The 17,468-nt window shown below is 36.3% G+C and overlaps 1 protein-coding gene across 5 annotated transcripts in view; it reads right to left on the reverse strand.

Annotated features, from left to right (window-relative positions):
- The window catches only part of PTPN20 (protein tyrosine phosphatase non-receptor type 20), a 50,221-nt gene extending 32,983 nt beyond the window's left edge, over positions 1-17,238 (reverse strand). For 2 of the 5 annotated variants that reach the window (XM_069460371.1, XM_069460374.1), the window contains exons 1-3: positions 10,177-10,273; positions 2,243-2,394; positions 1,052-1,142 (exon numbers count right to left, since the gene is read on the reverse strand). In XM_069460371.1, coding sequence (XP_069316472.1) covers positions 1,052-1,142; positions 2,243-2,394; positions 10,177-10,273 — 340 coding nt within the window. Of the gene's footprint in view, positions 1-1,051; positions 1,143-2,242; positions 2,395-10,176; positions 10,290-13,857; positions 13,959-17,160 lie in introns of those variants that run through there. The other 3 variants (XM_069460375.1, XM_069460373.1, XM_069460372.1) reach the window with 2 other exon arrangements.
- Between the last annotated feature and the right edge of the window lie 230 nt (positions 17,239-17,468).

Consider the following 17,468-nt stretch of genomic DNA (forward strand, 5'->3'; position numbering starts at 1 on the left):
AATCAAAAGAAGTCCTATGGCAAACAGAGGAGAACTTCATAAGCCATGCTAAGGAACTTCACCATGACAGCAACAAAGCACCAAGGAAGAGCTTTGAAAGGTGGCAACTTGTTCTGTGCTTTGCATTTTAGGAAAATCATCTCAGTAGCTGCTGTTAATGGATGGGAAAGGGAGGCAGCAGACAGAAGACAGAAACCAGCTGAGAAATGAAATGATCTCAGTCTCATCAGCAGTGAGGATCCAGAGATGGGAGAGGACTCTAGAGGTATTAAGATGGTAAAATCAAAAGAATTTGCAACCACTTTTTGGATACTGCAGGTGACCCAAAGATTTCTGGCTTGAACAGCTAGGTGATTATGTTAAAAAAGATTTAGAATATAAGAGGAGGCTCAAGTTGGAGGAAGAGAAATGATAAACTTAGTTTGAAAAAATTTTGACTTTGAAAGGAATATGAGTCATGGAATGAGATTTCCTGCTAAAGATAAAACTGCATTGTTGTGTTTTGTTTCTGATCTGCAGACAACCTGAGATGGGCAAATCCCGTGAGTACCTGGGTGGGGAGCGCAGGGAAGCAGCGTGGTGGGCTCTCTGAGGATAGTCAAAGGGCAGCCTCTGTTGGAGGGTGGATAGATAGCTTTATTGTCCAGGACAAAGGAGATACATAGCCCCATTGTATTTGTATGTCTAAATAAAATTGCCAGGGAAGGGGGTCAGGGCTTGGGGTACCAAAAGTGGTAGATGTCTCAGACTGTCGGACTTCATGTTCCGGGCGGTTCATGGTCTGACAAGTAGCAGTGCACGAGAACAACGCTGAAGCCCTGCTGGACGTGACCCTGTGGCAGCGGCTGGAGGAAACGCCAGAAGCAGAAGGCTTTACCCTCCCCATATCCTAGAATGGATCCTAAAATACGCCCAGGCCACCCCTGCCAGCTACTACAGCTCTTCACCATGGTCACAGGCCAAAATGTCTTATGCAGAAAGCCATACAATCCTCTTTTTTACCTTTCCCCAAATATAAACAGAAAAATAATCAAAACCATTTTTAGCTTACATGGAAGAATATCTCGGTATCTGTTTTTCTCTCTGTTGTTTCGTTGATTCCCAAAGATGAACTCACCAGGCAGATTCTTAAATTCTAAATCCTTTAAAAGGTAAAAAATATAAGTCATGTATTTAAGGTAACCAAAAAACAAAAGAACTCTGCCTTTGTTTAGGGCTCTTGATCCTTAAACCCGTACATGATGTGACTTGTTATTTAACAGATTGTAGGATAAGTTGGAATCCCATGTAAAAAGTACTACATAAATATCTCAAGTTTGAGACGCCAGTCAATGAGTTTTATGATTAAAAAAATGTTAAACTCTCTGGAGATACTTTTCCACCTGAACTTCATTATTTTTTCTCTTTCATAAAAAAAGGAAATATAGAATATTCACTTCTTAGAATCTACCCATAAATCAATCAATTACAAACAAAGATAACAAAAATAAGTAAATACATAAACAGCCTCACAATTTACACCTTACCCTTTGAAAAAAATATAGTTAGGACATCAAGAATTCTTCTTTTCAAAAAAATTTCTTTACTAAGTGTGAATTCAACAAACATTTATTGAGCATTCATTATGTTCCAGATATGAGAATATAAAGATGAATAGAAAAATGGACTCATTCTTAAGGAGTGAACAGCATAGTTAGAGGACATGTAATCAAATACCATGTGACCATTATACAGAGACACCAGTGTAAATTACAAGCACTAGATTGTACTTGAAGCCACATGAAGAAAAGCTCTAAAAAAGAAGCAGCACTTGAACTCAAAGAAATTAAGGTATTTATCCATATAATTAACTACCATGCAGTACTTAAAAAGAATGAGATACAGCTATATATGCTGGTAATACATTTGGAAATCATATCTTATGTGTAAAATTTTTTCAAGAGGGTAAAAGACTAAGTAAAGTACATGCCAACAATTTTTCTGGAAATTTATGTGACAAACTTAATAGTGGAAAGGGACCCAGGAAGTCAAGAGAGAGAGAGACTTTCTATCCATTTATACCCTTTTATGCTATTTGACTTTTTTTTTTTTTTTTACCATGTACACCTGTTACTTTAAAAAGCATACCTAATGTTGAAGGGGAGGGGAGGAGGAAGGGAAAGAGGAAGGGGCAGGGAACTCTCTGGTAATGATACAGAAAAAGAAATCATATATAGACTCTTGTTAAGACCAAAATATTTACCATAAACTCCTGGATGATACCATATTCTGCTACTTTTTTCTCAAGCATTTTCAAACAATCCTTGATGGCTGATTGCTCATGAAAATTGAATATTAATGGTCGAATCTGAGCCAATTGATCTAGCTCCCCTTCAGTAACAATTTTGTGTTTATCTAAGAAAGAGAAAAATTCACATCTATAGGTTACTTGTATGTATGTGAACAGAAATTTTATTTTTTGTAACTGTTGTTTTCTCTTAAGTAAAGGCACAGCCATTTAAGGGTCAATGGAAGTTTATTTTTTCAGAGGTGAAGAGTCTATTACTTTGAAAGAGGCTGCCTTTTCTTTAGAAAAATCATGGCTATATATGCTGAAATTACACAAAACCACTGTTCTTGGAGAAAACTGTTCAGTGCTATAAATGTAACAGATGCAGATTGAGAAGTGTTCTATTTTATAATGTCAATTGGGTATATGGATTGACAATTATGACAAGGCAGGAATGTACAAGATTTGGATTAGGAAAAAAAGAGAACTTTTGCACTCTCTGGGACCAAGTGTTTGGAAGTCCCTGGAGTCTGAGATGAGAGGATATGGGGAGTCCAATACATATCTTCCTCTAAAACAGACAAACGCACACATGCATGCATACACACACATCCTAAGGATAGAGAGGATCTATATGATATAATGGCTATAATATGAATAATTATATATATGGACACTTATAACCAATAATAAGAGAGTGTATTCTATTCAATAGTATACATGAAATATTTTTTTTTTAAATGATGATGTTTAGGTCACGTTGACAGTCTAGGTTCCAAATATCTGAAATTTTATACATCATGTCCACTGGCCAAAATGTAATAAATCTAAAAGTCACTAGTAAAAGAATTTTTAAAATTTCGAAATTTTGAGGTAAAATGTTGAAGTGAAACCACTTCTCATAATCTCTTTGCAAAGCAAAAAATCAGGTTACAAAAAGCAAGTTAATACCAGCAAAAAATATGTAAGAAGCAATTAAGCAAAAGAAAGATGGAAGTTTCTAAGAATCTGCACAGCACTGACTGGGCAGTGGATCTCGTGTTGGAACCCCACTGTATCCAGAAGCTCTTTGTAGGGGAAGGAGTGAGGGGCTGTTGGCTGGGAAAGAAATTCACAGAAATCCACAATTTCTCACAAATATCTCTAACCTTAGTATAAGAGGATGTCCAAGCAGCCCAGAAGGGGGGATAAAAATTCCCACAAGAGTAGCAGCCATTTTGATTATCATTTGACAACCACCACAAAAACCCTTACAGCTTCCCATTGCGTTCTAGCTTTGCTGGAAAAAAAGCTGCGAGAGCACAGAGAGGAAAGAAAAGGTGGAATGACTACAGTGGACACTGGCATTGACTCCCCAATACTGATTCTACGCTGATGGCTAAAGTCATTCATGATCATTCTACAACAAGACCTTTGCCAGTGAGTAATTCAGAAGTAGCAGATGATTTGGTTCAAAGGGAAGCAAGGAGAAGTTTGTTCAGGGATTCTGGAAAAGAGAAGCAAACTTCTCTCTCATCCCCACCCCTCTGTCCAGACATAAACAAAAAGCATAAGGCCCTAATATCACAGGCTGCCCTCTTATGACCATACAAGAAACGAGTTGACGATAGCAAATGTGAAAAACATAGAGAACCGAACTCCTGAAGACATCAGCAGCTGATCAGATTGAACCTGGAATCCTTCCTACTTCTGGACTTACATTATGGGAGAAAATATATTTCTTCATCATTAATATGATTTTGAATTTGTTTTCTTTTTCTTACAGCCTGGTCCAAGAATTTCAATCAAAGTATATAGGTCAGGCTTCAGCTATAGATAATGGCAACCATTCCAGCCCATCTACAGAAAGGGATTTGATCTAGCTATGTGGTGCTGGCATCATGATTAGGCAGGCTTAAAAAGCAGGTGCTTTCCCCATTATGATGCATGAACAACAATGCAGAATAGTTTGCCAAAGAAAGTGCTGCCTTTGCCACAATGAGGAAACTGAGGGCGCTGGAGATCATTGTTCTAACCACTGGCTCCGGGATGACACCACCTTAGCAACAACGGAGAAGTGAGAAAGCCACCACCACAACTGTTGACTCTAGTAATACAGCACTTCAGCTATAATGAGAACCAGGAATGCCACGTCTGCTATGGTGTGTACCAGCAAAACGGATGCCTCTCTACATATTTACATCTTGGCTAAGTGCACACGATTGGTCATGCCCATACCAACTACCAGGAAGTCTTGGAAATGTCATTTTTAGTTTTCCTGCCTGGCTATAAAGGAAGGCATGCTAGGAGGAGGATGTGATTGATGTTGAGTTAGGGCATCTATAATATCTGCCCAACATTTCATCCACACCCTTTGAGGTTTGTGTTCCTTTCCCCCTACCCCTTTAGCACACTTGTCATTGTCCTTGGGCAAAATGCAGCCCTCAAGATGTACTTTATAGTGCCAGATAATGAGATTCAAAGAAAATAGACTGGGAATCAGAAAGAAATAATTCATGCTTAATTAATAACATTAAAGAGATAGATAGAGCTATACATGTTCATGAACAAAATGGAAATCAGACATGAGAGGCAGAAAAAAATCAGTAATGCAATATAGCATGCAAAAAAATTAAAAGTCCATTATGAAATGCAAGATAACCTACAAAAAGAAAATTCACTGTGTATGCAACATCTGTAGAAAAAATAAGAAAATAAATTATTTTAAATAAGAGCTCAGAAATGAGATGAGAATATAATAGAATGAAGTGAAAAAAGTTTGAAGACCTAAGAAAACAAAATGAAAATTCCAAAGTACAGGATTATAGAACTAATTTATAATTAAATCAAACATTGTAAGAAATAAAATAGTTGAAAATAAATTATCGACATAGGACAAAGGTATGTGTACATAAATTAGTGAAGAGAAGAAAGGTAAAGAACAATGAAAAGATAATGCCTGTGAGGACCTCATCAGAAGCTCAGGAGAAAAACTGGAGACAGGGTGAGGAACTTGAGAGATCCTCCCGTATGATGCATGCTTGGGGAGGGGAGAGGCAGCTTCTGCAGGAAAGGCACAAAACCCACCCAGGATCCTTTCCCCCTACCCCCTTAATGGATCAAAAGCATAAGATACTGGGGTAAAGTATCCAACACTGTCACCTTCATAGCCCAGGTGAAGGCCCATTAACACTGGGGGCAGAGAAGGGGAAAAGCATCCTGGCCCCAGTCTGTAAGATACTCCCTACCCCTGCAGAATGGAACTGCCTGAGACCCAGGGACACTGAAGGCTGCACAAGGCTGAGGCTGAACAAGGACCTGAGCGAGTATCACCCCCAACCAGGTTGGCAACAAGGGAATTACAAGTAAGAGCACTCTACTGCTGGGAAGTAGACAAGATCCTAGAGAGGAGCCTCTTGTGAAGTGCAAGTACAGTAGGGAGACCTAAAGCAGAGGAAGAACCCACAGATGTGAATCCTCCAGCAAACCACTTCTTATTCTACACTCAAGGTAACACTAGAGGAATCTGAAGCTGGTGGTGCACTAAGAGTAACCACAGCGACATCAAACCCCAAACCCTGCTCAGTTACTGACTAAAGTGACTCAGCTCCTCACGCTGAAGGCCTACCTAGGAAAGAGCATATCCATTCCTACGTGCCTCAGACTCCAGAACATAAGATGAAATATACTACAGAAGTTCTCCCTTCTCCACACGGGGTATATTCTAAGACCCCCAGTGGATGCCTGGAATTGCAGATAGTATAGCTGATTGCTGTCAATTGAAACATTTCTATTCATGTATTCCACCCATCAATTTAGTGTTTTTTCCATCTTAACTAAGCACTTATGCACGGTGGCCATACCTTTTTCAGTTGAGCTGCAACAGCAAAAGTAGCATAGATTTCTTTTTCCTTCTTCACAATTTCACAGATAGAATACTTGTTCTTACTGTAGCTCTTAGCAACTTCAACATACAATTTTTTTTCTTTCCTTTTTTAAGAACTTTTACCTTTTCATTTAAAGGAAGCACTTAATGTCTTCTCTTTGGCATATCCAATTTTCCAGCATCACTATTTTTGTGCTTTGGGGCCATTATTAAGTAAAATAAGGGTTACTTGAACACAAGCAATGCAATACCATGACAGTAGATCTGATAACCAAGAAAGCTACCTACTGACTAAGGGGCAGGTAGCACATATGGCATGGATATGCTGGGAGAAAAGATAATTCATGTCCTGGGCAGGACGGACTGGGATGATGCCAGAGTTCATCATCCTACTCAGAAGAACATGTAATTTAACACTTATGAATTGTTTACTTCTGAAATTTTCCATTTAATATTTTTGGACTACCTTGACTGTGGGTAACTGAAACTGCAGAGAGTGAAAACACAAATAAACAGGGACTACATACAGTATTTTACTTCAGTCTCTAGACTACATGATATCCAGCTTTTAACAAAAAAATTATATAGCACACAGAGAAGAAAAAGAAAAAAATTGTCAAGAGATGAAGCAATCAACAGAACCAGAAAGAGATATAACATAAATGTTAAAAATGTCAGGGGATTGATTTAAAATACTGATAATCAAGTTGTTAAAAGTTAGTGGGAAAAGTGGATAAAATGTATGAACAAATGGGGAATTTCATCAGAGAGACGGAAGCCATAAGAACCAAGCAGAAATGAATAAAACAAAAAATACTGTAAGAAATAAAGCATGCCAATTGATGGGTTCATCAGCAGACTTGACACAGGCAAGAGAAGAATCAGTGAACTACTAAGTAGGTCAAGAGGAATTATCCAAATTAAAACACAGAGAAAAAAGCTGAGTTGGGGGAGAAGAGACCATCCAAGAGCTATAGGCCAATATCAAATAGACTAATACACCCATAAATTGAATCCCAAAATAAAAGAGAATTGGGCAGAATATTTAAAAAGATAATGATTGGGAATTTTCCAAAATAAAGGCATGAAGGCTTAGATCCAAGAGCACATCAAAAATAATATAAGCCAGAAGATATTTAAGTGACATTTTTTAAGTACTCAAAGAAAAAAGCCATATGAAAAAAATAAAGATCTCAGTAAAGGTAAATACATGAGTAATTATAAAAGCTGGTATTATTGTAACAGTGGTATGCAACTTCACTTTTCTATTTATTTAAGAGATTAATACATTTTTCTAAATCATTAATCTATAAACTATAGTTGTAGTATTATAACTTTGGTTTATAACTCATTTTGTTTTCTAAACAAGAAATTAAAGCATCAAAAAATATTAGTTTATGTTTTTGGCCATACAATGTATAAAGTTGTAATTTTATGACATTAATGAATTAAAAGGGTGAGGATGGAGCTTTCAAGGGACCATAGTTTGAGTATCTTAATGAATTAAGATGGTATATAAGAGTGTTATACCTTTAAGATGTTAAATATAATACTCATGGTAATCAGAAAGAAAATAGCTAAAGAATATACACAAAGCAATATAAAAAGATTTTATTAATATCTATTTCACTACAAAAATCAACTAAATACAAAAAATATGGTAATGTAAACAACAAGGGACAAAAGAGCTACAAAGCATATAAAAAACAAACAGCAAAATGACAGAAATAAGTCTCTCCTTATAAGTAATATTACTTATCTTTATTATTTTTTTTTTTTTTAGAGACAGGATCTTGCTGTGTCTCACCAAGGCTGGAGTGCAGTGGGGCAATCAAGCTCACTGCAGCCTCAAACTCCTGAGCCCAAGTGATCCTTTTACTTCAGCTTCCTGAGTAGCTAGGACTACAAATGTGTACCACCACACCCAGCTAACTTTAAGTTTCTTATAGAGACAAGGTATCGCCATGTTGCCCATGCTGGTCTCAAACTCCTGGCCTCAAACAATCATTCTGCCTTGGCCTCCCAAAGAGCTAGGATTGCAGGTGTGAAATGCCACCTCTGGCCAGTAATTACTTTAAATGTAAACAGTTTAAATCTTGAGGAGTTCTAAGCCAATGATTCATTGTAAGTAATAACAGCAGCACAAAACCAAAATCCAGCTCATGTCCTAAATATACTACATCAAGAACCTGGACTACTGGCCTACCAGAGGAACAGGCATGACTATTTCTAGGCATAAATTCTATTTACCTCAGTCTCTACTTTTCTATACCGAACACCAACACTCAATCAAAAATTATGAGACACACAAAGAAGCAGCGGCAGCAGCACAAACAATGAAACCACTGTCAATAAGCAAGGCAATCAACAGAAAGAAATCAGCAACAATCCATCTGTCAGAATTATCTGAAGGAGAACTTAAAATAACTATGATTAACATGTTTGAGCTCTTGTGAAAAATGTGGACAAAATGTATGAACACATAGAGAATGTGAATGCAGAGACAGAATTGATAAGACAGTGACAAATGGAAATGTTATACACAAAAACACGGTAGCAGAGATGAAAAATACTTTCAATGGGTTCATTCGTAGACTCAACACAGCCAAGAAAACAAACAGTAAACTTGAATATAGGTTGACAGAAATGACCTTAACTGCAACACAGAGGGGAAAAAAGAGAAGAAGAAAAAATAGTAAAAAGCAACCAATAATGTTGGTACAGCTTCTTTGAAACAGTTTGTCCATTATACACTTATGATCCAGCAATCCCACTTTTAGATATTTACTTTAAAGTAATGGAAACTTATGTTTATACAAAACTGGTATGTGAATGTGTATAGACTTTTATCCATAATTACCAAAATCTGGAAACAACCCAATGTCCATCAACTGGTGAATGAATAAACAAACTGGTGTAGCCATGCAATGGAATACTATTCAGCAAAAAAAGAAATTAAATACTTATAAATGCAATGACACAGATGAATATCAAAAGCATTACTCTAAGTGAAAGAAGTTGGATTCCATTTATATGACACTGAGAAAAAAAGACAAAAGTAAAGAGAACAAAAACAGATTACTGGTTGCCAGGCACTGGTAGTGGGGTTAGGGATTGACTACAAAGGAACACAAGAGAAATTTCTGGGGCGGGGGGTGGCAGTGGGCATTGATAGAAATGTACTATACCTTGATTGTGGTGGTAGACTTCGGTCAAACCTCATAGAACCATATGTTAAAAGGGTGAATTTTACTGGGTATATGATTTATACCTCAGTTTATAAAAGTATGTTCTTGTAAACTATTTTTATATGAGACCTGAATTTTAATAATTACATAGCGTGATACTGTCCTAATTAGATTTGACATTTTTCAAATAAAAAAGTCATTAGACAAGATAATTCCAATACCTGATGGGAGGATGGAATGGATGACTTCTAAAATCCTCTCTATCTCCAAGGTTTTTAAGGTGTGCATGTGATTCCTCAACTTCAAACACAAATTTTATATATGTATATATATTAAGGATATGTCCATAGCTATGTTCATATTTTACATAAATATAAATACATACACACACAAAATTTTGGAATATTCTTCAGTATTATAATTTATTTTATTATACACACTTGTTATTTCCTTTTCCCCCTATAAACAAGTGACTATTTGTAATCCAAAAAAAGTTATTTTACTTACAAAGTATATATTGTGCAACAAATTAAAACAAGGAAATGAGGAAGCAGGTCATATTTTTCAAACCCACAAAAATCTATAATCCCTAGTTTAAGAAAATTCAAGTGGATCATTTTATTAAATTGACATGTTTGATACATTAAAATACTTGAAGGGCAGAAATTTGCCATTATGAATGTGAAATGTGGAACATTTTTCTTTATTGAAAAAAAATCCTAGAAAACGTGTTTTCCCATTTTTTAAAGTTTTTCCCAGTTCTTCCCTTCATTCATATTGGAAATATCTTTGTGCATATCCCTAAAATAGAGCCCCTTTCCAAATTTGCTACTCCAAATAGGATGATGTCATACCAGGAAGTTGAGGAGAGACAGTCCGCGAAGGTCCTGCAGACCCCCCATCCTCACTGCTCCACCTGCTTCTTCCGAAGGAGCCAGGACTAGCCCCCATGCTGTGATCACTCTCACTAGAAAAGAAATATATATATTTTCCATGGTTTCAAAGAATATATACATTTAAGAAAGAATCCCTAATAATCTCTACTAATTATTAAATTGATACTTCCATTTCAGTTCAGCCTCCCACTCCCATAGTCATCACCTGAAACTGGCTCACTTCTGAGATAATTCCAAAATCCCAATGTCTGACCATAAACTCCATCTCCTCCCACTTTTACCTGGCTTGCAAACTAGTTGCCTCAAATCCATGCACCTATTCACCTTCTCTCGTCCTTTACCTAGGCTGTGGGAGAGAAGTACTAGAGTTGCTGGGATTTCTAATATCAGCAGAGAGCCATTTGGAAAACAAGGTGTAAGTATATCCCTGGCTGGTTTCCTCTACCATTTCTCCATGGCAACTATTAATAATTCCATGACACCACCCTCTTTCAGTCCTTATCTTAATCCTCTGCCTTAATAGAAATGTAGCCCCTTCTGTTATAGAAAATGCAAGTCAGAAAGGAGGAACTCTTTCAAGTTACTTTCTTTTAAAACATTTACTTAAATGCATCAGTGTCTTCATTATTTCTTGCTTTCTCCTTGTTCAGAATTAACCTTTCCATGTTCTCAATCCCATGCCTTCTGCCTCCTTGGAAACATTTTCCTGTATCTTGAGTATTGAAATTGAAACAGCAATAAAAAAACTTCCTAAAAAGAGAAGTCCCAGACGAGATGGTTTCACACCTGAATTTTACCACACCTACAAAGAAGAACTGGTGTCTATCCTGCAGAAATTATTCCACAAGATTGAGAAGGAAGGAATCCTCCCCAACACATTTTATGAAGCCAAAATAACCCTGACACCAAAACCAGGAAAGGATGCAACAAAAAAAGAAAACTACAGACCAATATCCCTTATGAATATAGATGCAAACATTCTCAACAAAATCCTAGCAAACTGAATTGAGGTGCTTTTCAAAAAAATAATCCATCACAACCAAGTGGGCTTCATCCCAGAGATGCAGGGATGGTTCAACATACGCGATTCTATAAATGTAATTCAGCACATAAATAGAAGCAAAAACAAAGACCATATGATCCTCTCAATAGATGCAGAAAAAGCATTTGGCAAAATTCAACACCCTTTTATGATAAGAACACTTAACAAAATAGGTACAGATGGGGCTTACCTAAAAATGATAAAAGCCATATATGACAAACCCACAGCCAACATCATACCGAATGGGGAAAAATTGAAAGCATTTCCGCTTAGAACTGGAACCAGACAAGGTTGCCCACTATCACTGCTTCTATTCAACATAGTGCTGGAAGTCCTTGCTAGAGCCATTAGATAAGAAAAGGGAATTAAGGGCATCCAAATGGGGGCAGAAGAGATCAAACTCTCACTCTTTGCTGATGATATGATATTATATCTGGAAAACGCCAAGGATTCAAAGAAGAGACTCCTGTAATTGATAAATGAATTCAGTAAAGTCTAAGGATACAAAATCAATACATACAAATCAGAGGCATTCATATACGCCAATAACAGTCAAACTGAGAACCAAATCAAAGACTCAATACCCTTCACAATAGTGACAAAGAAAATAAAGTATCTAGGAATATATTTAACTAAGGAGGTAAAAGACTTCTACAGGGAGAACTATGTGTCTTATCTTTTTCTTAAATATAAAATTAATCTTTCCCTATCTACAAATTATTTCATATTATAAAAATACTCAGTTGTCTCTCATCTTAAAAATAAGAAAGAAACCCTTTAAACTCTCTCTCTCTCTCTGTCTAGTTAGTAATTTCTAACAGATTTTTTAAATACTAGCCCACACTCACTTTCTGTTTTCCTTTCCAACCTCTCCCCTCTCAATTCACTCACTAATGCTACCTACTTGGCTATTGCTGCACTTTCAGTGACAGCTCCACTTAGCAAAAGCGTCCTAATTTGACTTCTGGATCTAATCTTCAACGTCTAGAAAAAATTCTTCCTAAAATAAAAACTTAATTACAACTGCCTATAAACTTCAGGATAAATCAAGTCCCCCCCCTTATCAGGTCCCAATCAAGTTTAGGATGTTGGCCATTTGGCCCCTGCCTACTTTTTCATCATCATATCTATTAATTTCCTGCATGCACCTTATTATGCTTTAACCTCAGCAAAATAAATGCATTTTTCTTTTACTTCTGTGGGTTTTCAGGTTTCTTCTTCTTTTCTCCTTCTCATCTTTCTTGGATTACTTTAAACATTTAATTGGTCTCCATTTCCTGCCACTCTCAGCTATCCTCACCTTGCTACCAGCAATCTTCCTTCTATAGTAGGTAGAGTAGATAGATAGATAGATGCCTGAATAAAACAAAAAGTCCCTATCTGTGCTTCATTTTCATTTTAACAGACTGAATAAAATGCATGCTCAGCTTCACATATATTGAGTTCCTTCACACTCTAGCCCACAGTATTTTTTTGGCTCTAGCTTTCATCTTGTCCAGCTTCCTGGCATTCCAACACACATAGACCCTGCAACTCTTGACACTGAATATTTCTCACCATTAATATTTCCACAACTCCTTACCTTTGCTCAAACTTCTTTCCCCAGCCTGAAATTTTCTTTCTTTCCTTTTAACCTGCTAGGTTTTTAATTAAATCCTAAATTCAACCAAAATAGATCTTCTTCAAAGAAGCTAATGAGAAACTCCCCTCATGCATAGTTCCATGTCTTCTGTACTCACAATCTTTGGATTTTGACTTTAAAATAACATTTACTACATTGTACTTAAATTTGTCTTTTATACTTCTGTTTTCCTAAATTAAACTGTGAACTAAAGAGCAAGAAATATGTTATATTTTGTATTGGTATACAGCGCTTAGTATATATTAGTAATAGAATCTCAAAATGCCATTCGAATTACTATTAATTTATTCACTTAATACACTTCTGAAAGTTGTATATACAAATTTTATACATACACATGTACATAACACACAATAAAAAGAATATATACATTTTTATACAGTGCTATTCCAGTGAGTATAGCTAATATTACTGATAAATCTCTAAGGAAATATGGCTTAATAAAATGTTTCCTTATTTGATAAGGTTTTGCTTATAATACCTGAATTTGAAGGTAAGCATGAAACTAATGTTTCTTTTGTTTTCCTAATGGAAATTTATTTTTATTTAGTGTTTTCTTTTCAGATATAGTACCAAGAACTCACCATACTAATAGTCGTATTGTTTCTAGCATGTAATTTTCTTTCTGAAAACAGAATGAATTTCTAATAAAATTTAAGTACACTGTCCCCTCCGAGAGCTACAAGCATATTTGCAAAGGCTTTGAAGCTGTATAACTATTGAAATGATAGAGAAATTAAATCCTTCAAGAATATGGTTTCTTTCTTAATTACCACATTTATGAACTCATAAATACATCATATTTCTAAGCAAGCTAAATCAGGTTTGCAAAAAGCTGTATCTTAAAAAGTTAATCAAACATTTGAGGCCATTATTCACTGTCTCCATTCAGCGGCTACCTATCAATATGAGGAGCATAAACAGAGAAATCATTGAACAAGCATATTAGTTATACCTTTCTGAAGGCTCTTCAGAAAAATACTCATAATTATCATGTGGGATTTTCTGAAGAGGGAGTTTTTTTACCTTCTCTGAGTTAGTTTCATTTCTCAAAACCTATAGGCATAAGAAAGGCATGATTTTATGGAAATACAGTTTAAAAGAAATATGATCTCTACAGATTCTTAAAAATAACAATAAGGTATACAATAATGTAATTAAAACCACAATCACATAATTTAACTTCTAGAAAATCACTTGAAGTGTATATCTCCCTATTAAATATTTGCTAATCTGTCAAAACAGAGTCTAGAGAACTATCTAGACTTTGTTTATTTACCAAAAATAAATTGAATCAGTCAATTTATTTTTTAAAAGTGAATTTTAAAGTTTTATTTTAAAAAATAGGTTTATTATTGCAGCCCAGAGGAAATACTTATAATTAATGCTTACCACATTTAGTTTACTATGAATATAAAATTCCTAGCACTATATTTGTCTTTACTTTAGTACTTGAGCCAACTAATTCAGTAATTCTAAATAAGTCCCCACCATGAGATTTTGCACTACCCAATGCAGTCCACTTTGATACATTTGCAACATCCTGTACGGTATCTGGCTCAATAGTGAACAACATCAAATTTAAGCAGAGGAAAAAAAATCCCATCAAAATAAATATTCAGTAACTAATAGCCCTCAGTTCTACTTCAGTTAATGCACTTGTTCCTTTGACACTTCTCTTCTGAGAGCGCAGTATGTACAGATACTATTCTAAGTGCTGGATACAAAACAGCGAACAAGGGAGGCAAGTGGTCTGCCCTCGTGGAATGTATATATTCTCACAGGGAGATAGATAATAAACAAGCATAAAAGCCATTACAGCTGGTGACAGGTGTTAATGTGGTAGCAAATAGAGTATGTTATAGATAACTGCCATGTATCAAAAAGATGAAAAGGAAGAAGAAACGCAAAGGCACAGGGAGGCATTCTGGGTAAAAACAAACAGCAGATACAAAGTCCTTGCACTCTTCCATGGTCTAGCCTCTGCCCAACTTTCCACCTTCACCTCACGCCTCTCTGTTTCTCACATAGCATCTCCAGTCACAACCTAGGCCTTGTATTTATCTTTTTGAAGTATCTTTTGATAACTTTAATTTTGTAAAATTTATTAAGCCTTTCCTTTCTTGCTAGTGTACGTGTGTGTGTGTGTGTGTGTGTGTGTGTGTGTTTTGCTTAATTCCACAAGACTTCTTAGCCCTGGGATGCCTCATCCAAACGTAAATACAGCCATCCTTCCAGAACATGGAGCCAGTCATTTTTTAAAATAAGCATGTTAAAAAGAAAGATGGCACTCCGATCAAACCTATTAGTTTTGCTGAACAAATCAAAACATATAACTTAAGTTTTTAGCCTAACTTGAATAAGCATTTCCTGAAATATAAAGTTAACATATTTTAGCAACAACATCACCATTACAGACTGTATTAAATCCTAATTGTCATTTTAAATAATATATAAAATATAAATTTTTAAAATTCCTTCTCCATGCTGAGCAAAAAAATAACAATTCTCCTATATATTTTTCTAAAATTTTAAGTTCTGCTTTCCATATTTGAGTATTTAATCCACCTAGAATCACTTTTGGTATACAGTGTACCTTGCTTTCTCTGCTCAACCACCAACAGTGATCTTGCATTCAGCAGGACATTCACAAGATCCAATAGGCTATACCTGGCACCAGGTGAGCTTTGCAGAAAGATACAGGAGAGGAGCCACAACATAACAGTAGGACAGCATTAGGCACAGGCATCACTGGAAGAAACTTAGCGTCAGCTCAGATGTAAGACAGTGAGACCACATGGGTGAGTATAAGAGTCACTCTGGCTTAGAAGTCACATGCTGCACAGGAACTGGCATCTCTCATAACAACCCTTGACTCTAACCTCTGGGAACTGCAGCAAGGGACTTCCCACATCCAGAGAAGACCCCATTTGTACTTTCAATAAGGGCTGTATGATCAGGGACAAATTACTCCGGCTTTCTAAGGCTCAGTTTCCCCATCACTAAAATGAGTGTTGGAATAAAAATTTCTTTAAATTTCTTCCAAATCTAACCACCTACAAGTCTGTGAGTCTAGACAGGGGACATATCTGAAAGGACATCAAGTGGCTACAAAATCAATGGCTTCACGAAATATAAGAAAAGCAAATTCTGATAAAATCAACTAATTTTCCTAATATACTCTAAAAATCATCCAGGAATATTCTAAGATCCTCTTTTCTAAAAGGAAACTTTAAAATATATTGAAACTCATCCTAGAGAGGCCGAGCCATAAGATCTAGCAATAATAGCAATAATAATAATAACAAAATCACAAAATGTATTCAGTTCTAGAAGGGAGTCAAGCAAGGTTACATAATATAAAGGATCTACTTGAGACATTCTGTGAAGCTGCTTATTTTCAAATCATCTGTACTTCAAGCAGAAAATCATTCTGACCAGTAGTGGACTGAGAACCCAGCACTGCACTAAGAGCTGGAGGTTGCCAGCCAGAGATGTGCTGTTGACATCAGTGTGGCCACCTTATGTACAATGGAGGAATGGACAGACTACTGTATGAGAAAATATACAAGCTACAATCTTGTTCTTAAAAGTAGCACTCCTGTCCACCTTGGGTGGAGGTGGCAGCTAAATTGAGGAAGTGGGGGCAGCAGCAACTTGCTCTTGGTACTGACTTTTAGCTCTGTTGCTGCTGGAATCAAGCATGAGGACAGCACCATGACAGTTCCAAAGCTCCATTGACTTGATAAGAGAAAAAAATGCAAGGCACCCACAAGGTGAAAATGCATTTCCCTTTTTTGTACTCTGACCCTGGCAGTGTCTCCACAAGGAGGGTAAAGTGTTGAGGTTAGAGGTTTTGCCATAGAATTTTTGCTGCCCTCTACTTTTCCACAGTTTGGAGACACTGCACCATGCCATCTCTATCAATGAAAAAGTCCATTCATCCATATTTTTAAGGGTTCTAACATACTTCATGTGAAATTTATTTTGTATCTCTGTTAGTAACACAAAATGAAATAAATGCCAAAATAAGTAAAAATTTCCAGAGTAGCATTGAAGGGGATTTTCTTTAGAGCTGCAAAATGTTCTTCTCTTTTAAATCTCTCTTTTGGTCATCTTCAACATCAGGGGGACAAAGAATTGAGAAATCATTTTAGAGAGGAGAACAAAATAGATACCTATTTGCCAGAAAGTTCAGTCAGTGATGTAGGCATCAGCCACAGTCCACTAGCAGAGGTCCTTCTCTGTTTAGTCTTACCTTCGATGTCTTTTTCTGACTTGACGACGGCAAGGTCTCCCTGAAATTCAGGTCTTCTGTAGCAGAGTCATCTCTCTTATAATCTTTCACTGAACAAAGGCAAGGAAAGAACTGATCAAATGGAAAGCACTACACAGACGGAAAGGTGGAGACTTAATAAGAAAAACCAAGCTACATGAGGGAAATTTGTACCTAGTTTTCCTGTTTTTGAAACATCTTAACTTTATCTCCTATATTAATCTCTTCTCCTTCTGCTTTGAAAAAACAACATAGCAAAGATGACCCTTCTTCTAGGATTATCCTCAGGG

This window comes from Eulemur rufifrons, chromosome 28 (assembly GCF_041146395.1).
Source record: "Eulemur rufifrons isolate Redbay chromosome 28, OSU_ERuf_1, whole genome shotgun sequence".
In the NCBI taxonomy this organism is placed as follows: domain Eukaryota; kingdom Metazoa; phylum Chordata; class Mammalia; order Primates; family Lemuridae; genus Eulemur; species Eulemur rufifrons.